This window comes from Poecilia latipinna, unplaced genomic scaffold (assembly GCF_001443285.1).
Source record: "Poecilia latipinna isolate Pla-1442-1.1 unplaced genomic scaffold, P_latipinna-1.0 Scaffold473, whole genome shotgun sequence".
NCBI lineage: Eukaryota > Metazoa > Chordata > Actinopteri > Cyprinodontiformes > Poeciliidae > Poecilia > Poecilia latipinna.
This window is the reverse complement of record NW_015113089.1, coordinates 165,172-190,541: the sequence shown is the minus strand read 5'-3', so window position 1 is coordinate 190,541 and position 25,370 is coordinate 165,172. Positions and strand designations below refer to the sequence as shown.

At 39.6% G+C, this 25,370-nt stretch overlaps 3 protein-coding genes and 1 long non-coding RNA gene across 9 annotated transcripts; 1 reads left to right on the top strand and 3 right to left on the bottom strand.

The window, feature by feature from the left end:
• Positions 1–519: 519 nt before the first annotated feature.
• LOC106951771 (uncharacterized) lies at positions 520–5,741 on the bottom strand. Its single transcript, XM_015039467.1, has 3 exons — positions 5,553–5,741; positions 3,183–3,704; positions 520–2,220 (listed from the first exon to the last, which is right to left on the bottom strand). Exons 2-3 carry the CDS (start codon positions 3,674–3,676, stop codon positions 1,530–1,532), a joined length of 1,185 nt encoding a protein of 394 aa, XP_014894953.1. The 5' UTR covers positions 3,677–3,704; positions 5,553–5,741; the 3' UTR covers positions 520–1,529.
• Positions 5,742–5,761: 20 nt separating this feature from the next.
• LOC106951774 (uncharacterized) lies at positions 5,762–16,259 on the top strand. 5 transcript variants are annotated; one of them, XR_001425865.1, is made up of 5 exons: positions 5,762–5,993; positions 6,449–6,561; positions 12,962–13,032; positions 13,811–14,875; positions 15,906–16,259. It is a non-coding gene; the product is annotated as an uncharacterized LOC106951774 (long non-coding RNA). The 5 variants fall into 5 exon arrangements; XR_001425862.1 differs by adding an exon at positions 13,604–13,712 and having other exon boundaries at positions 13,811–16,259; XR_001425863.1 differs by adding an exon at positions 13,571–13,712 and having other exon boundaries at positions 13,811–16,259.
• Positions 9,771–14,285, bottom strand: rpz (rapunzel). Of its 2 annotated transcripts, none has more exons than XM_015039470.1 (2): positions 13,625–13,696; positions 9,771–10,823 (listed from the first exon to the last, which is right to left on the bottom strand). In XM_015039470.1, the coding sequence occupies exon 2, from the start codon at positions 10,809–10,811 to the stop codon at positions 10,128–10,130; it is 684 nt and encodes a 227-aa protein (XP_014894956.1). In that variant the 5' UTR covers positions 10,812–10,823; positions 13,625–13,696; the 3' UTR covers positions 9,771–10,127. The 2 variants fall into 2 exon arrangements, with proteins under 2 accessions (XP_014894956.1, XP_014894955.1); XM_015039469.1 differs by lacking the exon at positions 13,625–13,696 and adding an exon at positions 14,214–14,285 and having other exon boundaries at positions 9,836–10,823.
• A 97-nt stretch (positions 16,260–16,356) lies between the features above and the next one.
• LOC106951772 (uncharacterized) lies at positions 16,357–21,410 on the bottom strand. Its single transcript, XM_015039468.1, has 4 exons — positions 20,483–21,410; positions 19,463–19,774; positions 19,273–19,372; positions 16,357–18,224 (listed from the first exon to the last, which is right to left on the bottom strand). The coding sequence occupies exons 1-4, from the start codon at positions 20,853–20,855 to the stop codon at positions 17,828–17,830; spliced, it is 1,182 nt and encodes a 393-aa protein (XP_014894954.1). The 5' UTR covers positions 20,856–21,410; the 3' UTR covers positions 16,357–17,827.
• Positions 21,411–25,370: the final 3,960 nt, after the last annotated feature.

The following is a 25,370-nucleotide window of genomic DNA, read 5'->3' as shown; positions in this document are numbered from 1 at the left end:
ATATATATATATATATATATATATATTAGCGTATTTGGTGCAGCTGTCATTATATGAAGACAGCATGAGAGAGACGAGAGACAGATCATCTGGAAAAAAACAAGCCGCCTTTTACCACTGCAAACTAAAACCAACCAATCAGAGGGAGGGGCGGGTCTTAGTGCTGTCAGTCACCTCTCCATGTGGCGCTGCTCATCCTACTTCCTCTCCCCTTTGGTCTCTGGTACTCTACAGTAGCACAGGTAGTCATGAGCACAGATAATGGCAGATAAACAGTTTTCCTGTAACTGTAAGTTGTTTCTCAGTCAGTCATTGACCAGCAAATACGTGAGGTTGATTGACAGCGTTAAGCCTCTCCTCCTGGCTGTGATTGGTTGCTCTGATTGGTTGTTTTGATTCATTTCTTCTGACGGTAATCATAGCTCATGTAGGAAGTGGAGGAGGTTGATTTTTTTCACAGATCATCTGTCTAATAAACTGTGACACGTTGGTGACAATTTGAACAAATATTTGAAAACATTTTTTATAAAAGTTACATACTGCAGCTTTAAAGCTCATTCGGGGTGTTGTGAGTTTCTTTATTCTGGAGCTTAAGGCACACAGTGTGACATCTCCCGCCTGAAGAAGTCGCCTCTGTTCCCCTGTCAGAGTTTTGTAGGTCAGCCTGCTGGGGAACAAACATGCAGCTCTGGGACGAAGACGCCGACTCAGCAGAGCCTTTTCTTTGGGGCTGAATGAAGGCGGCAGCGTTACAGCAAGCAGCTGAGGTCAAAGTTAAGAAGCTGCAGTGAAATTAAAGTGATCCGGACTGGAGTTTTATATGCACCAGATAAAAGCTTCAGTTATCTGGGATCTACGTTATGCTCATTATGCTAAACATGTCAGTGATAGAAAATATACCTGGATGCAGTTAAATAAATGAACTGCTGATAATAAGCATGTGAAATGAAGCAGAATCCACACAGTACTTTGGGTCTTAAAGTTGTGAAAGTAGCTACAGGATACATGGTATGGCAGTTATATTCAGCTGATATAGGGATAAATAATGATGTTTTATTCCTCATTATTGCAGCAGGATGAAGGTTTCTGCAGTTAAAGGGGCAGTGTTATGTAAAATCTACTTTTTTAGCTTTACATTGTGTTATAAATTTACTCCCTCTTGAAAAACACACCTGGTGCGTTGCTTTGGTTCTTTTATTCATGTTTGAGAAATCCTGGTGTTTCCCCAAAGCTCCTCCAAGCCGAGCTTCCCTACAGAGCAGCCCTCCCCACTCAGTTCCTCTAGACTAGTGGCAGCAGAAGTTAGTAAACACTGGTGGACCTGCATATCTGCTGAACTTATCACACGAGCTGCTTCTCAGTGCAACGCTGGTAGAAACGCTGTTAATCGCTTGATAGGAAAATCGCTCTGATGACATACAAAAGGTGGAGTGTTTGGAAGAGCAAGAGCTTCTTAAAGAAACAGAGACAATATACGTAACACTGCCCCTTTAAATGGATGATAAATCTTTAAAGCCGGCTCTTGAGCGTTATTCCGAGTGCACACACACGGCCACGTTCTTGTGGCGTTCCCAGTAGTGGCATTCTTCCGGGAAGCTCCACGCGGCTGCAGACTCTTTGTGCCGACTGATGGCGTGAACAATGAACCCGCACAGCTGCTTCTCCAGCGCCTCCACCGCCTCCGGAGCGTTGCCCTTCCTGGCCGGACCCTCCATCAGCTGCCGGACGCAGTCGCTGGGAACCGGCTGGGCCGCGGTGCTGAACGACACCACCAGGCAGACGTCGTTCCCCTGAAGAACCTCGAACCAGTTCTGTCCCGCCATGTGGTGGAAGTGCTTTCCGGCTCGCAGATTCTCAAAGGCTTTGCCTGAGTTTTTGATCAGCCGCACAGACCAGGAGACCCAGTCGTACTTTTTCACCAGGAACTCCAGAAGACTCTGAGCTGCATCCTGAAGATTTTCCTCCTCTGTCTCCTGCAGGAGGCGCTGCACGTCTAGTTTCGCTTGCTCTGGAAACGCAGCTATGCAGGACTCGATGGCTGCCTTCATCTTGGACTCTACCTCTTCGATTTTGGTGCTCCACTCTCGGATCTTGTCCTGCTCTTCCTCTGGGCTCTGGGTGAGGGCGCAGTAGCCCAGCAGAGAAATCAAACCAAGGCAGAAGAGCTCCTTCATCCGGACGCAGAAGTCCTCCAGGAGGCGCCGGTTCCTCCCAACATACCTGCCAAACAGAAGCAGTTTTAGAGTTTATTTCCAGTTGATGCTCCATCAAGAGATTTCTGCAACTTAAGTAAATAAGAACAGAAAGAGGCTTTTGGGTGGAGGGTTTACTGAATAAGCCGTAAGCAGAGGGAACAACATGACTGTCCAAGTTATATGGACATTTCTCCACCAGGGTCAGTTTTAGGACCTGCACTGATACCATCTATATTAATAATTTGGGCCAATGTGCATCTTTATGCAGATGATTCAATGATTCATTGTTGTGATGTATCCATTGGTCTTGTGTTTCAGTCTCAACTATTACAACGTACTGAGGGCGGCGCCATGCTATGCTCCAACCAGAGAGAAACGGCCGCACGTCTCCCTGGTGTCACCACCACACATTGATTCAAGCATCTTCTAATATCTTGGCATCACCAGAGATGAATATGTAACTTTTAGCAAAAATGAAGAAGATTTTACTATAGGTGTGTGTTTTTGTAATCAGTGAAAACTCCTCTGTTGATAATGTATGTATTGATTTTGATTTTTAGAAGTGTTAAGTAGATTGCATTATTGTTTTTATATTTCATTAAGCTAATTCTGACAATAAATGGAAAGACGCCAAATTTGAAAAAACTTGTTTCCCATTAAAAATCTTTGATGGATGTTTTTTTTTTTTTTTTTGCAGTATTGAAATTGGTTTATTTTGCAAAACTGCAATGGAAACACTTTTTTGCATCACAAAAGTCATCACTGGCATAAATCATAAAGACGACGACAGAAATGAGGGAGGAAGATGATGATGATGATGATGATGATGATGATGATGATGATGCATTTATTCATCCATTTTTCGAGTGAACAAATTTATTCATGAGTGATTTTAATTACGTTTATTATTTAACAGGAACCGCTTTCACTATTAGCCGAGAGATTTGACACATTTGTAATGGAAACACAGCTAATGAGTCTGTTTACCTCTCTACTGTGTCTAAAATCGGATCTTTGAAGGTGTTGGTTCCCATCAGAGCATCGTAGAGAACACAGAGGTTCTTCTCTCTACCGGTTTTAGTGAAGTGATCCAGAAACAGCTTTTTCTTCACCTCCCTGAACTGCGGCTTCGCCTCCAGGATGTCCATGTACTTCCTAAACTGGTTCCTGATGTTTTCCTCCACGGTGAAGTAGTCGCGGTCCAGGTCTCCCTTCCTGAGCTCAGACTCGATGTCCTCCAGCTGGTTGGACAGCACGTCCAGCTTGGTCCTCACCGTCAGGAACTGCTCTTTGACGTAAAACACCTCCTTGCTGTGGACGTTGTCCAAGGCCAGCTTGAGGACCGGAGCAGCCGCCTCGCAGAGCGGAAACAGCTCCCCCACGGCGCTCGCCAACACCTCGGCGCCCTTCTCAAACATGTCCATCAGCGCCTCGATGGTCTCCTTCTTCTCAGCCACCACTTTCTCCAGAGGACTCGTCATTTTCTGGGACACGAGGGACGAAATCTCCCTATCAACACGGAAAGTTCAGAGAGAAGACGACAAACGTTTAGAGTAAAAGCCGAGGTTTGTGTTTGTCATGAGTCTGAGGAAAGGTTTATCTTAGAGATTGGCAAAAAAAAATTTCAACAAGTTTTCAAAGAAATGTTTAGAATGGTTTAATTTGAAAAAATGTTTATTAACGTTCTAATCCGTTGTGGACACACTTCCACTAATCCGCTAATACTGGAGCTAATGTTCTGTTGACTTTTGCTAACTGATTTATTCTGAAGTGGCTGAAAGCTGTTTCCTCTCTCTCTCTCTCTCTCTCTCTCTCTCCTTCTTTCTCTCTCTCTCTCTCTCTTGTTCTCTCTCTTTCTCTCTCTCTCTTTTTCAAGACATTATTGAGTAAATGGCAACAACAAAAATGTTATACAGAAGAATGCAACACATTAACAAAAAACTAGTGTGGTTAATTAAATAAATGCAAAAATTCACATGAATTATTTTGAAAGCCTCTTCAGGTTCTCCTCATGGTAGGAATCAACATGACTGAATTTAGTGCTTTAGCGTTAGCTTCTGCTAATGTTAGTGTAAAACTTCAGCATTAGGGGAGCTAATGTTCATGATTAGTGCTTTAGGGTTAGCATAGCTAATTGTTTAGCTAGCACAGCCTAGCACTGGTTATGTTTTATAAAACAACATCTTTGCCTCTTAAATCTGAGCTGAACATGCTGAAAACATCTAGAGACCTGAGAAATGATCACCTCAAACCAAAAATTCCTCTGATTCCAGTCCACTGAAGCTCTGCATGAATGAGATGATCAGTGGAGAAACTGGAATTAAAATCACCAAAGTGTCGCCTCCTAACACCCAGTTTCCCTGCTAAAACAGATTCAGGCTCTTCCATGGATTCACTGCAGCTGTTTTCTCCTTACAGATAACAAGATGAGATACTGATGATGAAACTGATATGAAGCCAGATTTCATGCTGTGTTTATGTGTGAAAAATGATTGGTTTTAATTAAACAAAAATATTTGAATTCTTAGCTTAGATGGTTTTCATCATATTAAGTGTCTCAGTCTTCCTCCAGTGCAGATAAAGTAACATTTATGGTTTATACGTTATGCTAATTATTAGCCACATTAAACAGCATTTCTGCAGAACAACAGAAGCAGCTGGTTTTTCAGCTGTGGAGTCTGGTTTGTCACAAGGTTGAAAATAATCCAAACATGGTGAGAAATGAGGGACGAGGATCAGTTTTACCACAACAATCTCAGCAAAACATGAAGCAGACACAGCAGACTGTTCTTTCCTCAAGGTTGGAGGTCATAAACTGTTTCTGCTCATTCAGGTTTAAAAGGCTGCAGAACGAATCTGAATCTGGCTAGAAAATAAAACATCAAAACATCAAAAAGGCTGCAGGTAACAAACAAAATGGGAGCCGGAGATGAGAGGAGAAAATGACGCACTGGATCTTTGCGTGACTCATCTCAGAGAGGAAGGAGCAAGTTTTAAAATCCCTTAAGTCAGCCTGAAACCTGGATAAATGAGCTTTCTCCTTCTGATCCCATCAAAATGTAACCAAATTTTATTAAATCACATTTTTATACTTTATGGAGATAAGAGAGAAAATGAGACAAAGTCTAAATATCAACGAACATATGAGGAAAAGTACCAGAGTAAGAAATGTCCTCTGTGTTTCCAAACTGCATCATGTTTAACTGTCATGCGCACCCAGAACAAATGCGCAACGGAAGCCTTTTTTACGCACAAATCCCCTGACAGCATCAGACACACCCCTCCATGTTTCCCCCCTTTAGACGGAAGATAAACACATTCAAAGCATTCCTGCAGCAGCAGCGCCGGTTTCTCTACCTGAACGGAGAGGATCTGCTGCTCCTTCACGGACCACTGCCGACAAGTTGGACTTTTGTTTTTATCCCACTTCCAGTGAGAGAAAAAAAAAATATTCCCACTGCTTTCAAGTCGACTGTGGAGCTGACAGGGGTCCAAGGATGGAGTCAGGGAAGGTGCGCACTCAGTATCTGCAAAAGGGAGAGCGAGGTAGGCAGAAACAGGAGAGAGAGAGAGAGAGAGAGAGAGAGAGAGAGAGAGAGAGAGCGCAAAAATCTGCGGAGGGTCCATTTTCTTTCCTTCCCTCAACGGAGGAACATTTGATTTTCTCCAACAAAAGAGATTTTGTTTTATTAGATTAGTTTACGCATATATTTATTTATCTTTTTAAAGATGTTCTGTAGATTTTATTGCGTTTTTGGCGCAAATTCCTCACCTTTTTTAAACGGATCCAAACAGAAGGTAAGACCTGAAAATATCTGCTGTCCTCATTTGATACACATGATTATTAAAACTCACCTTCCAGTACGGCCTAAAATTTACCCGGTGCTGTAAATGTTTGAACGCATTTCACGATTTAAAACAGAGGAAAACGCACATATTTTATTTATAAGCACCGAACTAACAGAGGCAGGATATAAGGTTAAATCTGAAATTTAATTATATTATTTTTCTTTTATTACTCAGATGATTTATTCTTTATATTTAAAAATGTTCCCTGTAGTGTCTTGTCTGCGCGCATGACGCGCCATGAAAACACCCAGGCTGCACATCTGACGCCCTCCTCTTCCTACAAACATGAATTATTTCTCCTCAAATCAGAAAATATTTCATTATTGTTTCACTTTGATGCCCTAAAATCCGTCATGTGGTTTAAAGCAGCAAAAAACTCATGAAATGATTCATATTTTCTTAAGGTGAAAATGGATTCATCGTAAGGAGCAGAGAGGGAAAAGGCTTCATCACATGACGGATGATGATGATGATGATGATGATGTGGCGCAAAGATCCTTAATAATCCGCAGCGCAGGTGAGAGATTCAAGACTTTATAACGTCTCTGTTTGTTCTACAAATTCCTGCAACGCACATTTTCCTGCTGGTTGGTTCCCGAACTCAGAATGGTATCTGTCGGACCTGTTCGTCTGGATAAAGACCCATGAGGGTCATTCCAGAGGGACCTAACCCGCCATGCGTCCTGCGGTGAATCTGCCCTCCCGCTTGGTCCTGCGGGGCAGGAAGGAGGGCTGCGGGTCTCTGAGCAGAAAGTCTTCCTCACCGCCTCTAATTGAAGGACCGCAGATGTGATGCTTTTAGCTCCGAGGTCCCTGGAGTTCAGAAAACAGGTGTGATGTGGAACCAAATGAGGCGTTTTCGCCCCCTGCTGGAGAAATCAGCAAAATGCAAGTAAATTTACGCATTTCCTGAGGACAAATAACTGTTTCTTATCGTTTTAAAAAATTTATTTTTCAGTCATTTGGTTCTGCATATGCACACTTTGAAATCTAAATCTCAGATTTAGACTGAACACTGAAAGGCCGGATGGAGTCAAAGGTCAGGAACTCTGACTGAATTATTGGCGTCTATTTCACATGCAAAACAACAGTTTTCAGATTTTATTTGACAAAATCCAAATAATCTAATCAAATGAACAAATAAAAATGGTAAATAATGTAGAGAATTAACCAGATGAGAGAATTCTGGACATTTTAGCAGTTATTTTATATCTGCTGTCCTCATACTGATGGTACAAAGTTCTTTTAAAACAAAATATAAGAAAATATGTTTCAAACTCATATTATTTTTTATTTTATTCACTTGAAGCTCCTTCCATGCTCTATTAATCACATTTCTGTCATATTTCTATAAATCATAAATCTTTACATAGCTTTGAAGCAGAAGCTTATAGTTTTATATGTAACTGCAGAAATAAAAAGCAGATTAAAAAGAATAAAGACATGCAGCAAAGTGAGGTCAGAATTGAAAATCTGAGTGTCGCTGAATAATTTAAACTCTGTGGATCTGAACTTTAACCTGCTGCAGCTTCTGCAGGGAATTCTTCCCTGACTGAAATAAGACTCCAGCCTTCTTAAACCTTCATGCCGACTCGGTTCTCTTCACTTCATTTAGCATTTCTGTACCAAATGATCAACTTTGGATTCAAGTTATGCTTTTTATAACAATATCAAACTTTTTGGGATTTAAACTCAGAAAAACAGTTTTAAATTTGAGATGGTTTTACTTTTATGTCTGCAGGTTTAAATTGATGCTTCAGCCCTCCTGTTTCCACATGCACATTTTGATTTTGTCATTTTTCTGTAATTTCAGCTCAAACCTGAAATCTGTAAATCAGATTTGATTTAATCTCCATTTGACTGAGGAAGACTCAAAGTTGAACCTCATTTTTTCCTGGAGGTTTGTTGTTTCCCAGCTGAGTTTTCTGATTCAGCTGCAAACATGTGAAGATGTTTCTGGATCTCTGCGGGACTCAGGATTTTATTTCTACACTAAAGGAGAAAATCTGTGGATTAAAACATTGGTTGAAAGGTTTGAAATTCTTGGTGAAAAAATTATTAAAGTTAGTAAAAAAAAAAATCCTCTAATTATTCTCTGCAAACTTCAGGTTTAAACTATAAACCTCTTAGATTAACAGGTTTGTCTGATTGCAAGATTCCCAAATGTAGGTAAATGAAAAAGTTACAGAATATAATTACAGCTTATAGAAATATGATCAATAAAGCATGGAGGGGACTTTAAAATAAAAACTTTGAGTTTCAAAACATATTTTCTTTCAATTACAGCAAACTATATGAAAAAAATGCATGAAGTTGAGTGCATATGCATCATGCATGTGTTTGTAGCTTCAGTAGCTTTCATTCAGTAGTAAAGCTGATCAGTATAACAGAAATAATTAAGTCAATAAGTTTTCTTTTCACACCTTTATTTATGTCGATGCAAACATTTATAAACCCAAACAGAACAAAAAAACATGAACATAGTCACATATCTGACATGCCAGGAGACGTTCAGGGTCCAGTTTTCCTGCACGTAAAGAAGAGCGCTTTAAGCTTTAATAGTGTTTTAACAATAAGTGGGACGATCCAGAACCACAAACCCAAAACCCCCCAAAAATATGCACAATAAATCTGGACTGTGGTCTGCAGGCTCAGGCCCCCCACCCACCTGGCGGAGTATAAAATATATAAAAATAAAATAGGAGCAGGAACTGGCACATTCAGGCACTCGGTAAAAAAAAAAAAAACAGAGAAGACTGGAGGTGACAACGAAAGAAAAGTGATTATGTGACACCTTACATGTTAGAAAAATTCAATTAGAAGTCTAACACTTGGTGCCTCTCCTGTGTTCATTAAAAAGCTGCAGACAGGAAACAAAAATATGATTTTTACACAAAAATTGCACAGAAGATTAAGCCAGTCACCAAATTTAACTGATTTCCTCCCAACAGAGAATAAGTGTAGTGACTGAAACGAAAGCAACTTCCTAGTTTCATCACTTAGTGTCTTTAACCATCAATAAAATATAAAGTTTTATCAGCTACATAAAGATCTCGGCTCATAATAGTGTACAAATGATTAATAATATGTAAAAAAAAAATGACATAACTCAACATGAAGGTGGTAGTGTGATCACAGGTCATACATGGTGATTTTTTTTTTTTTTCTTTTACATTCATCGTTCTGGAAACTTCCAGATGCTCGTTGGTTACTGTGGCAACAGCTTCCCAAACCCCCTGAAAGCTTCCCAAACAAGGCAAGTACTCCACAAAATGCAGAAATGTGATTTTATATCTTGAAGCTGGACTTTACATTGACACTTCATGGAAAATATGATGACATATTATTAATATAATGGATACAACAAGCAGATATTTCATGTTAATGCAGCTTTTAAAGCAGTTTCATGATAAATAGGCTGATATTTATAGAGGTTATCTGCAAAAACACCAAGTCTTACCAAATAATGTGTCTAGTTTCTACTCAAAATATATTAGCACACTAGAAATAAAACAAAACTAACTTAAAAAGTAATAAATGAGTAATGAATAAGCTTATTTTAAGTCAATACAGAAAGTGCTGGTTGGACTGGCAGAATTTTCCACTAGAAACAGAAAAAAATTTGTTACTGGTGAAAATTATCTGCCAGTGGAACTAGTATTGTTTTACCTAGATACATGAATTATTGACTTAAAACAAGCTTATACTTTAGTTTTATCTATTTTCAAATGTACTCATATTTTCCCTAGAAAATACACAAACATATTTGGTAATATTTTGTTTTTTCTCAATTTCTTTGCCTTCTGTTAGATTCTGTTCTGCCCCATAAATACACATTTGTGTCTAAATGCTTTTAAAAAAAAATAAATTAAATCTAAGCGAGTGTTTTTATTTTATTAAGGTAAATTTATCTCTATGTTTTAATTGGCTGTGATGTGAAAGCAGCCAATCAACAGCCTGTTTGCGTGCAGCGGGATTTGGTAGACGTTGCCTTCAGGATCGCGCGGTAAAAGGAGATTTTGCAGACAGAGAGAGCGGGAGTGGGAATGTTAAGCCTTCCCTTCCTCCTCCTCCTCCTCCTCCTCATGTGCACTTGCGCAGCGCCTCCTGCATCTTCTCCTGCACATGCTCCATCTTCTCGGCCCACTCCTCGCTCAGCCCCTCCTCGTCGTCGCCGATGATGGCGGAGTAGCCCATCAGGGCGATGAGGCCGATGCAGAACAGATATGTGAGGCGCGTACAGAGGCGCTCCATGACGCGGCGGTCGCCCTGCGAGTGCTTCAGGTACACCTCCAGGATGGGCCGGCTGAACAGCTTCCGCTTGCCCACCACGCCGTCGTACAGCGTGTGCAGGTTCTGGTCACCCAGGTCGTTGGCGTAGCTCTCCTCGAAGTCCTCCTTCTTACCGTTGCGGTGCTCCGGCCGCGCCTCCACCATGGCCATGAACTTCCTGAACTGGTTCTTCAGGTTCTCCTCCACGTGGCAGTACTGGCCGTCCAGCGTCTCCTTCTCGATCTGGACCAGCGTCCGGCGGTTCTGCTGGGACAGCTCGTCCAACCTCTGGTGGACGGAGCCGAACTCGCGCTTCAGCGTGCGGATGTCCTCATCGTCCACGTGGTGCAGCACCACCCGGATCAGGGAGCCCGCCACGCCGAAGATGGGGTTGACCACGGCCGCCGCCGACGAGATGGTGGCCACGCACTGGAGGACTTTGACTAGGCCCTGCTTCAGCTTGCTATGGTCCTCTTGTATCTCCTCATCCATCATGGTGACGATGATCTGCAGCAGAGGAAGGGAAAGATTAGTCAGCTAACAAAAAACTGCTGGACGTTAAATTGTCCCAGTAATTATTGTGATAAACGATAATATTGTTGTTTTAAGACCATTTTCAGGCAATACGTATTCATAATGCCACAATAACAAGTTCTGGAACTGGAAGATACTTAGCTATCCAAAATAAAACACACAATTATATTATTTCCCTTATAAATGGTGTTTTCAGCAGCAGCAGTGAGTCTTTGGTCTCCCTTGGTTTGATTAAAGCCGATGTTTTCCTGGGATCGACTCTGGTTCTGGGTTTCCTGGGTTCGGTCCACAGACAGACTCCTGGTAACAGACGTGATCCATCATCCAGCTCTGCCTGGTTCCAGCTGCTAGTGTGTTTGTTCCCGTTAAAACGCCCCACTGCTCACATGCATCTCATCTCCATTACGTTACCGTGGAAACTAGCTCATCAATCTCATTCACCCCGCCTTCTGGAGGCGCACTGCTGTTTGAGAAACTGTTTGCTCATCTCAAAGAAAACAAAACATTTGATTTGCTTTGTTTTTTCTAATGTTCTTTTATCATCATAATGGTGAAAAACACATTTTAAACTTTTAGTACAACATTAATATGGAGTAAATAAAGCACTGTAGCTGGTTTCATATTTTATCAACCTGAACTGTTTCTGACCCAGTTGATAATGGGAATTTTATGGGATTTCAGCTCAATTCAAACTCCAAGGATGGCTGGAATAGAAACATTTCACTGTGACGTTTGCACCTCTGTCACCATTTCTCTTAAGTTCTACATTAGAACCCTGAAGAAATGAATCTAGGTTATTATATTTAACCCAAACAAACGAAATAACAAAAACTGAAATTGAGAAAACATTTTTGTTAGCTGAAATAAACTAAAATGGTAATTAATGGGGAAAAACTATAATTGACTGGAACTATATCATACTTTGTTTTTGAGTTATGAATCTAATATTAGCCTTTTCAACTGATGTGAGTGTTTTGTTTTTCCTCCACACAAGCAGTTTACGTCACCTCTCTCTCCTCCTGGCGGCACTTAAGCTAGTCTGCAAAATGGCGACAACAAAAGCGGTTAGCTGAACAATAATTTAATACATTTTTTGAGGATGGTATCTTCTGCTGAGTATTCATTACCAAATTGATGTATAATTAATAATACCGTAGCTTTATAACCCTGGTTCTGTTAAACATGATCACTGAATGAACTGGATAAAGAAGGCTGCAGATTAAACTCTTCTGGAACGTTCTAACTCTGATTGGCAGATTTTTGTCCCTGTCTGGGTGCCGTTGACAGCCATGAAGGAGTTAACAGCCTCCATGTTTGTTCATGACACAGCTTTTCAGCACCAGGCCGTTGTCTGTGGGTTTCTATGGACCGAGCCGATAGCTCCTCTGTGTGACACGACCAGCAGCTGGTGGGCGGCTCAGGCTGCTAAACGTGTTTATTACGTAACGGAAGCTCACAAAGCCACATGATCTCAGGCTTATTCTGATAGGAGCTGGGACATCTGACACCCAAGACTTATTTTTTAAACTCCTACAGGAGTAAACAGTGTTTTACTTCCTGAACGGACCAGAACCAGTCACATTACAGCAGCGGTTCTGATCATCAAAGAACCACCGAGGCCCCAGGGCGACATGATTTCCGTTTTACTTTCTCTTCCTGTTAGCGCCACAAGGGGGCGGCATTTCACCCGCTTTTCCAGAAACATCCACAGCATCCATCCGATTTCAGCACCACAGCTGTGGACTGAAACTACTGCCTCAGCTTAACCCTTTAAATGCAGAAAAACGGGCCAAATATGGACTTTAAATTGATTGAATCTGCAAAAATTACCTGTTTTATCTTTAATATTCAGGAAGTCAACTTTCAGACACTTAAATAGATCAAATTAAACTTGGTTGGTGTGTTTGAAAACCGGACTGTGTTGAATAAATAAAATCATCACAGCTGTTGTTCAAAGACACATTTATACCACATTATACTGCTGCTTCAAAGGGGTCATTTTTATAATATAGATGATTATAAATGACACCTTGTCTAAATATTTGCTATTTAAAGACAATTATTAGATTACTCTCTGTATTTTAATTTGTCTTGTTTTGTTATTCTTTCAGAAAATTCACTGGAAAAAGGAGACAATCTGTTTTTCTCAGCACAATACAACAAACTCCAACAGATAATGCAGGTAACTAAAGGGTTAATCCTTGCGTTTCTTTTTCAAATATGATTTATCTATCAATAATATTGCATTTTGTAATCATTACTTAAAATAATGAGAATTAATGTGTATTTTGTAAATGACGTGACTTTAGGTTGGTAAAGCCCCACTGAAGGCTGTTTTAGCTCTAAATTAACCCTTTGTGCTAATTTAATTGACCTAATATTTATTGCAAAGCTTTAAAAATAACCTCAACCAACTAAATGTCATGATTGTGAGAATTTTTAGTGTTTTAAAGCGGGAATTAGTTCTAACTTTCAAACTGAAAGGATAAAACTCTATTAAAACGTTAATTAGTTCTCATTAAGCAGACCAATTACAGTCATTTTGTTGAAAAACCTGTAAAGTGAGCCAGCCAACAACAGCTCAGCCTTTATAAACAGGAGTCTCAGCACGTCTAATGTAACAGAACAGACATAAGGCCCAGATTTTATGCACAAATGGATTTTTATGAGTTATTTGGAGACAATAAAATGTTAAAAAAAACGATGTATGTGGGCTTAAGGCTGACAGCAGGCAGCTCTGACTGTCTGAACAGGAAGTGCCAGGCTCTTCTCACCTGTTTCCAGGCAGCACAGAGGCCATCTTGAATGTTTTCAATCACAACAGCAATGCTAGGCTAACTGTAAATATATTCTGATCCTACAGTAAGTCTCTGCACAAAGCTCACCGGTTACATTTTAGTGCCTGGTTTTGGGTTGTTTTCTGGGATTTGATCATATTTTCTGACTGTTTTCCTCTACAGACCTCTTCCTGCTGGCTAATAGGCTTCTCAAAGGAAGAAGGTCCCACAAGCTGAAATTCCCCAAACAATAACTGAACCAACGTCCCAATCCTCCAACAATCAAGCGTCATCCGGAGTTCTTTGTTTGTGAGTGTTATAATAAGCAGCACATCCCCTCAGCAGCAGCCCAGGCCCACAGAGCTGCCTTCCTGCGCAGCTATGGCTCCCCCTAGCTACCTCTCCGTATTTCCTTGTTAGTGCACACCCAGAGCCCTGACCCTCCCTGCCTAAAAAACACACCAAATACACCAAAATACACCTGAAAAGTTGACTTTCTCTCCATATATCCCGAGTAAAGCGTCTCCATTTGCCTCCCAGACGACACTGGGCCCCATTGGTCCCAGCAGAACAGAGGATTTCTTACCTTTTCAAACTGGCTCTGACTAAAACTGCCTTTCCAAAGTCCCAAGCTCGACACCCTCCTTCTTCTTCCCAGCAATCCCTGCAAAAAAGGACACTTCCATGTATGTTGAATATGTGGGGGTGATCAAATTGGACAAAACCATTTTTTAAATCCAAATTAGCCCCTCCAAATGTAAAATAAGGTTATTTAGGCCTCAAATAGATAAAAGCACCAATATGGCACCAAAAATACCATTTTAAATGGGTGAAATAATGAAACCCCCTACCTTGGAAATACACTGTCCCACCCCCTAAATTTCACACTTCTTCTGCTCCATCCAATAGCCAAACAGTTGTTGAAGAGACGCAGTTGTCGTTGAGTGCGCAGCTGAACTCTTGGAGACGCTCAGCTGACTTCAGCGCGTTTCCAAAGCCCGGAGCATCTCAGGCAGCCTGCAGAAGCACAACTGATGGGCTTTGTTGGTCAGACCGGCTGTTTTTGTTGCGGAATAGATTTGAAAATGTGGCGGAAAGTTTAAAATCCAGATTAAAATCCAGTGAAACCCAAAGAGCGCAGCGAATCCAAGTTAGACCTCTCCAAATTCAGCAGGTGTGTCCAGAGGCACAGAGAACTCTCCAAAGGCTCCAGGGAGGAAAAAAGAAGATGTTCATCAGAGTTTAAAGGTAAAAATTCAAATTTTATTTCAATATTACAATTTGGGTTAAAAATATTTAGCGACTCTCAAATAAAGTCAAACTTAAAGAGCGCAAAGGAAAGCGAATGCAATGTTCCTAGAGGCGCAGTGACTTTATCGGAAATACAGCTTATTATTTTATCTGTTTCTGCTTAATGTTTATAAACAGATACTAATAGCTCTGGATCACACATTAATACGTAAACGTCCGGTCTGCCTGAGCAGAAAAGCGAAAAAGCGTAAAGAAAAGCAGTGAACGCATCCAGTCAGCGCGTTGAAATCCTCTCAGTCTGCGCCTCCAGCAAGGCTTCAGGAGGCTTCACACCATTTCTGCAGCGGATAAAATCAGCGAATCCTCGGGTGTGTTCACTCCTCCGACCGTTGAGGACGTTTCCCCCAAACAAACCTGCATGCAAATGATGCTGCCGCCTCCTGCAGCGTTAAAGCGGCCCTGCCTCCACCTGCCTGCCTCCGGCATGTTTACATCCGCATGCAGGCTCCATTGGACGGGCGTCCGCCTCCATGCGTGTCCAGAACGGCGACAAACACCCGCAAATCCTCTACCATTCCCCCGTATCTGAAACCCCAACCTTGGACACACAGCGGCACACCAGCGGCGCTGTTCTTCCTGCGCGTCACTCTGCGCATAAAACAGGAATAGAAGAAGCTCTGTCCGTTAGAAACCACAAAGCTTTCATTATATCTGCAGACATGAATGAGAGGATCGCGCCTCACATCTTGCTGCTGGTGGAAACATCCGCACATAGAGGCTTTGTTTAGCGCCATGTGCGCAGCCGCATGTGCGCAGCGGCAGCTGAACAGCGGCTCACATTTCAGATCCAGACAGCAGTCATGGTGGGACAAACAGTCAGTCATGATTCTGCAGTAAAGACCACACTTGTGCAACATCAGCAGCTGCGCGTTGGGCCGCAGTCAGAACGCGTAATGCACAGGATTCAGGCTGACAGTCTGTGATGTAAGATGCATGTTTTTGCATTTTTATGTTTTTGTTTCTGCAGCGCTGCACACAGATGGAGGAGCGATGGCAGGAATCACTCCAGGACAAGAATCAGGTAGAAACCAGCAGAAACAGGCATCATTTCTACATTCTAACCTCATTTTGTTGTTTCACATTATTTTATTCAAACTAAGTAATGTTTTTTATTATTGTTTTTCATACACAAGGAAAATGTTCATTTGAAATATCTTAAGTTCTTAATAAAAGTGCAATATGAGGATGTAAAATCTCATATTTTCCTCTTTTGTTATAATTTTGTTTATTCACACAAAAATATAAATTGTTGGTATAGTTGCAAGTGATGTAAATGTATGCTCATTACAGTGCCTTATTAATAATAAAAGTTAAATCCATATTACTGTGTTCTTTTTTATTATGCAAGAATAAATGGTCATTTTGAAATCACATTATATGAACTTTTAAAATTATCCCAGAAATTAGAATTCCACAGCTGCATTTAAATATATTTATTATTTAACATGTGGAAAATAGAGAGAGGTACAAAACATGAAAAGATTTATTTTAGTAGAAACTCAGCTGATCATTTTTAGAAACATAAAACAGGGAAATCATTTTACTGCTGCTGGTAGGTGCAGTAACACATACTGAACTCCAGGGGCGCTGCACATCTACAACATCAGGATGAATGTGGAAGATCTCAGGGTTCAACATGTAAAAACTGAACCAGGGAAGGCTGAGATGAAGACAGATGTCAATGATCTGAGTGAAATGTTGAATTCAGGAAAGAAAAACTGAAATTATAATTTTAGTTAAGATTCCCGGCTTTTTCCTTCAATAAGGGAGAAAACATGTCAGTAAATCAAATGTCATCTACAAAAATAAACCTGCTAGTTGCAGTTATGTTAACTTTTGTGTTATTTGAAACCAATTATCCATCTCTTGTCTCTCTCAAAAATAATACAAATAACATCACTCAAAATTAGAAGTTTTGTAAAAGCAGCTAATTTATGTGTTTGGATATTATTATTCAACTTGGATTGATTCAAAACACCAGAAAGCCGTTTTACACAAACAATCATATAGAAAGATTAAATCTGTTCAATCAATAACATATTTTACTGAACAAATCATCCCAGAGGAACGATAATATTGTTGTTTTGAGACCATTTTCATCTAATATACTGATAATGAAAAGACTAATAAACTATAATTTTGCACAGAACACTCCACACTGGAACTGGAAGACAAGAAAACAACCAAAAACCATAAATAAAAAGCAAATAAAAACAACTTACAACTAAAACCACAAATAAAATGGATTCTGATGTCTCTGTTAAAACTGTCCTTCAGAAAATATTAATCAGTATAAAGGTAATTACCTAGCTTATTTAAATTTATCATGTAATTAACTGATTAATTGCTTTTTGTAACAGGATTATCAATCACATGACGACGGTGGAGAGGAAACGAGAAGAAACCTGCAGCTAAAACATCGAGTTTTTGAAAAAAAAAAAAAAAATCAGTCAGGAAGCGCATCATCAAATACAATATTATTGGATGGACTTTAAGTTTAGTAAAAATCAGAGTTAATTGTGGGTAATCTTGCAATCTCTTCATTTTCCTCTATTGAAGAACCTGGAATCCTGTTTTCCTTCATAATCGATGGATGTCAGATGTACGAGTTAAAGTTTTCACAGATGAGTTTGTTAAACCAGTCAGTCAGTGAAAGCAGTCTGCTGCAGTCATTTTTAGATCTAGATGTATTCTAGATGCATTTTCATTTCATTTTTATTTCAGTTTTCATGATATTCCTACAAAAATGTAACAATTTGACTTTAAAGTTTGTGTTTTTTACTAAACCTTCCCTTTAGATTTGATTAGAGTTACTTGAACCTGGTCTCCCTATGTCCAATAAACCCTGGAATCTGAATAAAAACGTGTGTAAAAGCATGACTGTGATCATCAGCTGCACATTATTCCAGTGATAACCAGGGGCCCCTCTCCGTTGGGCACCTGTGTGGCTACAGCAGGGTTCAGGTGTCCGTACTGCAGGCCCTCGGTGGGGTGGCGAGCCGTTTTCCTGTCGTAGTACCTCCGGGAGGCGGCCCTCCACATCTCCCTGCGCATCATCTGGGACTCCTCCGGCAGGTCTGAGATTATCCGTTTCCTTCGCTCCTCCACCAAACAGCCGCGCTGAGCGCTGACTGTGTGGCCGCCGCCACCGCCGCCGTGGAGGCTCGCCTGCTGACGGGCGATTTTACGGGCGTAGTATCTTTTGGAAGCTGCTCTCCAGGCCGCCCTCTTCAGCCTCTGGGCCTCCTCCGTCAGCTGCGACATGGGAACATTCTTCTTTTTGTTCCTAGGAAAGACGGCAGGTGGGAAAAGATCAAGATCGATCCGAATCAGGGGTGAAAATCAATAGTCAATTTACGATTACTTGTAGATTAAAAACCGTTCCAAGCGATTAACTAATAACGTCCATCTAGACCTTCTTTTAGTGTTGTAGTTTGGCCGCCATCCAGCAGAAGGCGTCACTGCTCATCCCTAAGCAGAACCAGTTGATACAGAAACAAAGATGGCAGCACCATACCAGAACAAGAGAGACACGGTCCAAACCGGGTTTGTGTGGGAAGCAAAATTAACTTTACGGGGTTCTATTTTGAAACATAAAACTTTGACAAGTTCCTGACGTTTTACCTTTATGATGATGTATTTGAGACTTTGTAGATAGAACAAAAGTAAATTTATACAGAAAAACTGACAAATTCAGAGTTAGGTACTCTAGAAAAAACTTGAACATTTCTGAGTTTCAAAAGTCTTTTGAAACTGAAGTGCCGACTGCAAACCAGACGAGGAGTTATTCAGTGACATTGTTTGAAAACATTCGACTTTTGAAACACAGTTTCAATCCACTTATTAGAGTGAAGTTTTAACATTCTTTAAAGAGAAACCACAAACAATACTTCTGTTCTTGGGGAATTAATCTTTTTTATTTTTCTCTTCAACAACTTAACAGGTTTTTGTTTTGTTATATTTTATAAATGTGTCTAAGTTTAGTAATATGAGAAAATCACAATTTTATGTTCATCCACTCTGTATTTAACACAGTTGACACAAAATAATGTTGATTCTTTTAATTCAGCATATATGAAACATTTTTTTCCTTATGATTCAGAAGAAAACTCAATTTGTTAAGAAAATGGCGGTTGATCAATTAATTGTTGATCAATACAAGCAATCAACTTTGAATTAACTCATTAATCAATAACTTGCATCTCTAGTCTGGATTTACATATAAATAAAGCCACTCTCTGGGCTGGATCAGTTTCAGTTCGGCACAAAAATCTTTAAAAAAATAAAAATTGTAAATATTTTCTGTATTTATTTTGCTATAATCTATGTCTCACCTCAATTGATCTCCTGCAGAGCTTTGAAAACCAGCAGGATTTACTGGAGTTTTTTCCCTCAGCATCTGACCCTCGTCGTTCTCCACATGTTCTGCAGGAACTAAGAGAGGTGGGATATAACATTAGATGTTTTTACAATATAAACATATTAATTAGGAAATAAGTGTGCATGAATTCTGAGTCCAAGCACCTGGTGAATGATGCTTCCCATCAGAACTCTGCTGGTCCGGACATGGACTTCCTGGTTGCTCCTGAGATTCTGCAGCTCTCTCCTCGCTCAGCTCCCATTCTATCAGGACGGCATCCACATCACAGGGCTCTTCCTTCACCACGAGGCTGCTGGGAGATGTAGGCAGGTTCCTGGCGGCCTCTGTGCCCCCTGAAGCCTCTGAGGAGCGGGATGTGCAGGTGGAGGTTATGCCCAGGTAGCTGGGCGGTGATGGGAGGAGCGTCTCGTGGTACTGGGAAGGGAAATGAGATGAGGGTCGAGGATAAACGCCCACTGTGGAAGAAAAAGCCGCAGTAAATAACTAATATTCAGAAAAAACACAGTAGATCATATATTAGTCCGTGTTATGCATTTGTTGGAGTATCCACTTTTACCAGAATCCTTAAATGTTTTATATTCTCTCATTGTGGACTTATGGACGTCACATACAAGCGGCCTTCTAACTCTTCCTTCAATGATTTCTCTTCATATTGGTGCAGCTCCATTACATTTATCAGTATCGCTATTCTTATTTAGAGTAAACTTTGTGGCTACTCACTAAAAGTAACTTACGCTGAATGATAAATAAATATACCAGACCAGGAATCACACCTACAGTTTTTGGTAAAGTGAGACTAGTCTTAAAAATACTTGAAGATAAATATTTTTGTCTGTCTGATTACAACTGTTTTAAATATCAGATCAGATGTTTTAAAGATCAAATTAGCATTATGTCGACTGAAAAAGTCAACGTAAATCTATTTCTACAGTTTTGTTTTTGTTTAAAAAGTTTGAGTACGTTTTACTTTTTATCTGAATAAACATGTTTAAGTAGAGCTACTCTTACTTGAGTAAAATTTTTGGCTACACTAGAAAAATGTGGTGAGGACACCTGAGTTGTTACCAGTGTTTTTACTCGGGTTTAGTGATTACATCATCTAATCTGCGTGTTTTTTGTAGCTTTTCACTCGTGTTTTAGAGAGACACGTCCGTGGCGCTTACAGGAAAGGCTCAGGTCACAGTCCTGCGGTCCTGCTGTCACCTCAGGGCCCACTCCTCCTGCTTCAGACCGGATCTGCTCCCCTGTCTGTCGGTTAGCGGGGGTCCGGCTCCCGGCCTCGAACAACCCGCACGTGCAGCCATGTCTGCGCAGCACCTGCAGCTCGCGCTCGATCTCCGTGAGCCTGCCCTCCAGCCGCTGGATCTCTTTGTCCCTGTCGGCCACCATCCGCTGGTACTCCCGGGTCCTGGCGCCGTTCACCCCGTACAACACGTTCAGCACCGAATCTATCGCCAGCCTGACGGCGTTCTCCACCACCACCGCCTCCTCGTCGTGAAGCTGCGAGCGCAGAGTTTTGTTTTCGATCAGATTCATCCTGAGAGGCGACCTGTGGAGGTGAGCCGAGCTGCGGGAGGAGCCCCACCAGGAACAAGAGCAGGACCACCAGCTGAGCCCCCGCTGTCCGCTGGAACCACGACAAAATGGCGGATCCGAGTGATTTCTGTGGTGTAAAACCACGTTAAGCAAAGGTTTGCTCAAAAGTCTGAGTTATTTAGCTCAAACTGTTTCCCAATAAACAGCTCGGGGTATAACAGTCCCTCTCTTCTTCGTTTAAACATTGATTGTAAAAAGCCACAGCTCCCCCTTGTGGAGGCAATACAAATACAGCTCAAGCTCATCTAATCAACACATTAGACCAGGAGTCAGCAGCAGCCATAACAAGCTTTTTCTGTCTCCAGGCCAGCTCAACAAAATTCGATTGGATCCACAAAAGCAACAACAGTAGATTGTTTTACATGGTTGGCAAGAACTTTGAGATGTTTTCCTATGCGTCGTGCATTACCGCCACCTACTGGTATGGAATGTGACTCAAAATATTATTTTATACACATTTGGTCAATAATATTATATGTTGTAAACTTCGATATTTTGCTCTGCGTCACATTATTATTATTATTATTATTATTATTATTATTATTTCTTATTTTTTTATTGTTTTTTGGTTTAAAAATCATATTTCATTAATCAACTTTAGTTTCTTTTAAAAATGTTACGAGAATTTGAATACATTTACATTCTGCATTTCCTGTAGCATATCCATTAAATTAATGCTTCTTAATTTTTCTCATTTCTTTCAATATATATTTTCTGTCATATCTCCAACTAATTAAAATAGAATGTTTTATTGTTACAATTTCCTGTATTGTGTTGTATTGTGAATAAGAAGACAATTATATCCAAAACTTAATCTTGCTAATATTAATATAATATTCTTTTATATTTCCCCTTCCTGTTCTCATGTTCCCCAATATATGCTGACATTATAACCATAAACATATAACTGCTAATCCCACCATTTGTTTCCTGAATAAAGAGTGCTGCATTTCTAATAAAATGCCCCAGTAAAGTATTAAATACAGTAAATCATTATACCTTTCAGCAGGATTTTTCGAAACATTTTTATTGGTCTAACATTATATTTCAACTGTCTGAGAAATTGAATTTTGTTTTTAATAGCAGCCATAATAATAAATTATTATTATTATTATTATATTATTATTATATATGAAAATATACAGGCTTTTTTTAAGGGAATTAAAATTATTTATGATCTCATTAATTGAGACGCAATTTTACAATAGTTTTTAAGGCATAAGAAGGTAAATTAATTTATAATCATCAACTATGGAAAACATAATTTTTACTTTACGTAACAGCAGCTTGCCAGAGGAGACCCCATGACGTAGACATATGAAACGATTGCAGCAGGAAGTCAGCTGGGGCCGAAAAAAAAAACTGACATATAAAACTACTGACGGCCACCAGAGGGCGCGCTATTTCCCCAAAACATCGGACGTTTTCTTTTCCTTTGATGTAAGTGAGTCGGTTTTTCCACGTCATTGTAGTGTCACTGAATGGGGGTTTAAAATGCCACCATCAAATAGATATGTGGGCACATTTGTGTGTAATATGATGATGTTGAACCTGGAGCAACCTGGAGCTTTACTTTTAGTAGAAAGTGACTGACAGCTGCTACATTTGAACTTTAGCTCAGATTCCTTTGCCCTTTAAATAAATAACCTTATTCTCTCCAGAAATAACCCCTCCTTCATATTTCAGGAAAAAAAAATCTGATTCTGTCTTTTAGTAGTTGAAATCCCGCCACTTGGGGGCGCAGTGTCAATAAGCTAGAACTATCTTGATCTCTGTTGGAGAGGGGAAACAACATAATACAGCTCATCCAAACTCCTGTGGGATTTAGCCTTGAAAAGTAAGCATATTAATTTCACTGACATGTTTCTCCTAATTGTGAGTAATTTCACCTGTGGAAATGTTGCAAAGACAAAGCTGCTCAGCAGTGATAAGGGCTGATTTCCTCCATCCATCCATTTTCTTTACACCCTTGTCTCTATTGGGGTCAGGAGGGTTGCTGGTGCCTATCTCTATTTTCTCCACTTTCAGCAATATATTGATGAGAAATTATTGATTTACATTTATCCAACTCATTTCCAGAATTCATCATCAGCTAGATTTTGGGATCACAATCAATAACATTTAGCTCAAAATCAACTTCAAATTAGATCAAATTAGATGAATGAATAAGCTGCAAAGCTGATAACGGACTGAGGAATTCAGGTTAGTTGATTCCAAATAATAATCCAGTTTTTCAGAGGAAGTTAGAACATAAACGTTAACTGATGTATGTGCAAGATAGAGATATAAACCAGAGGGAACATTTTAGCTGATGTATGGGCTGAAATTCATCAAGTCCAACAAATCCACCAACTTAGTTAATATAAGACAACACGATAATGTCAAAACTAAAAAAAAAAAAAACTACCTTGTTGTGTTTGTGTAAACCATAAAGTCAAAATAGCATAGACCATGTTTGCCTCTGAAACTACGTAGGTTACCCAACACAAACCAACCCGACATGTGGTTTTCTTTCTAATATGTAAATATGGTGGAATAGTGACTGAAAACACAAGAAAAACATAGAGAGTAAAATAACACACAAACAAAACCACGGCAAATACTGAAACCATGACCTCTTTAGGCATGTTCTTTACAACATGTCTCTAGCTGGGTGTATGAAAGCACAGATTGATGTGGGAACGTGCAACATGGTGAGGTTTGAGGAGAAATAAAGAGTTCAGAGAAGAAGAAAAGAATGGTCATCAGGAAATCTGCAGGAATATTAATGGAAATCATTTAAATATCATAAACCCAGAAAGTGTAGCTGTAAAAAGCTGTTTAGCAATAATAGGTAAAGAAATTAGAGGTTTGCATAAGTATTCACACCCACAGAGCTTTTTATTATTTACAGTACACACTTTGATACTGGATTTTTTTTTTTATTGTTAAACCTTTATTTAACCAGAAAATACCCACTGATATCAAGAAAAGCAACAGTACACTTCATCATAGGCTAGACAAGTAAACAGAAACAACAAAAATACACATTAGAAATACTTTTAGGAGTATTTTTACTTCACTATACTTTTTATTTTTACTTTAGTAATTTTATTAAGAAAGAAGCATTCAGTTACTTGAGTAACATTTCTGGATTTTCTACCTATTGAATAAAAAACAGACATGTTTTAACCAAAAATTCACCAGACACAGACACACACCTACAGTTTCGTTAAAGATGATCTGCCCTCTGAGATAGACTGATGCCATGTAATGAAAGGAAAATACTACAAAGGTTTCAAAACTTTTTATAAATGCAGATCTGAAAAGTGTGGTTTGTATTTGCAATCAACCTTTTTTCATCTTAAATGCTCAAATCCATATAAGATTATTTTTAATTTCTCATTATTATAATTTCTCAAGTGTCATTTTAGTTATTTAGTGTGATTCCACATACAACCGCAAGGGGGCGTCGGTCTCACTGGTTGTATTGGGACGGTTGGGCACAGAAGAAGAAGAAGTCTTCCCGTTAGATGATGCTAATGGAAGCTCAACTGTGTCTCATCTTTTCTACATCACAGGTCAGTAAAATGTATTTTGAAATATATATCATGTATTTTGATATATAGGATATGTTGGTATCCTTTGCGAGTTGAAGTGATTTTTGAATCGAGTGTCAACTCGTGAGTCACGTTATTCAGTTTTTGATTTGTATTGTGGAGAAAACGGGGCATATTTCTGGAAGCTAATTAATGCTAATGCTAGCGGACTTTGTGAGCTAACTGAGAAACAGCTGACGGACTACTGAATTCACTTTGAATTTATTGTATTTTACACATTTTGAAACGTTTTTCACAGAAATTATATTGTTTTGGTCTCTTTATGTACGGACATTTCGTAATGGGTTATTGGAAAAACTTGAGAAACCAAATAATAATATGACGTTCTGTCATAACAGATGTGTTGATTAATGAATTTCGCAGATTTGCAATGAATCTTTCCCGTTGGCCACAGCAGTGTGAATCCAAGTCCTGCGTGTTATTTTAAATATTCCATGAGCTTATCACTTTTAATAGACCCTTTTCACATGACGTCACGCAACTTCCGTTTTGGCTCGAAGCTGAGTATCCTTAGTTCCGGTGTACATAGTAAGTAATTATAAAGTTGTCTATTTCATATATATATATATATATATATATATATATATATATATATATATATATATATATCTGACAGCATATGTTGATCAGACAGAACACCGGAGCATGGAGTTTACACAGTCTCTAAAACATTTGCCTAAAATAAGATTTGAAGATATATCACGATTTGCAAACCAATTTTCTCTGACAACAAAATCTAAATTAGACAAAGGCTAGAAATTCTTCACCGAACAATACCTGTTTGACTATGAAGGTAGGTATTTTTGTTTTGCGTAACCATTAGCTTAGCATTAGTGAATTTTGTTAGCTAGCTAAC

Bases quoted from the DNA above. Each gene is read 5' to 3' on its own strand.
- LOC106951772 (XM_015039468.1), bottom strand. From the start codon at position 20,855: ATGAATCTGATCGAAAACAAAACTCTGCGCTCGCAGCTTCACGACGAG. The intron at 19,775-20,482 runs GTAAGCGCCACG...TTTCTTCCACAG, and splicing joins CTGTGACCTGAGCCTTTCCT to TGGGCGTTTATCCTCGACCC. The intron at 18,225-19,272 runs GTGAGACATAGA...CGTCTTTCCTAG, and splicing joins TCTGCAGGAGATCAATTGAG to GAACAAAAAGAAGAATGTTC.
- LOC106951771 (XM_015039467.1), bottom strand. From the start codon at position 3,676: ATGACGAGTCCTCTGGAGAAAGTGGTGGCTGAGAAGAAGGAGACCATC. The intron at 2,221-3,182 runs GTAAACAGACTC...TCTGTTTGGCAG, and splicing joins ATTTTAGACACAGTAGAGAG to GTATGTTGGGAGGAACCGGC.
- rpz (XM_015039469.1), bottom strand. From the start codon at position 10,811: ATGATGGATGAGGAGATACAAGAGGACCATAGCAAGCTGAAGCAGGGC.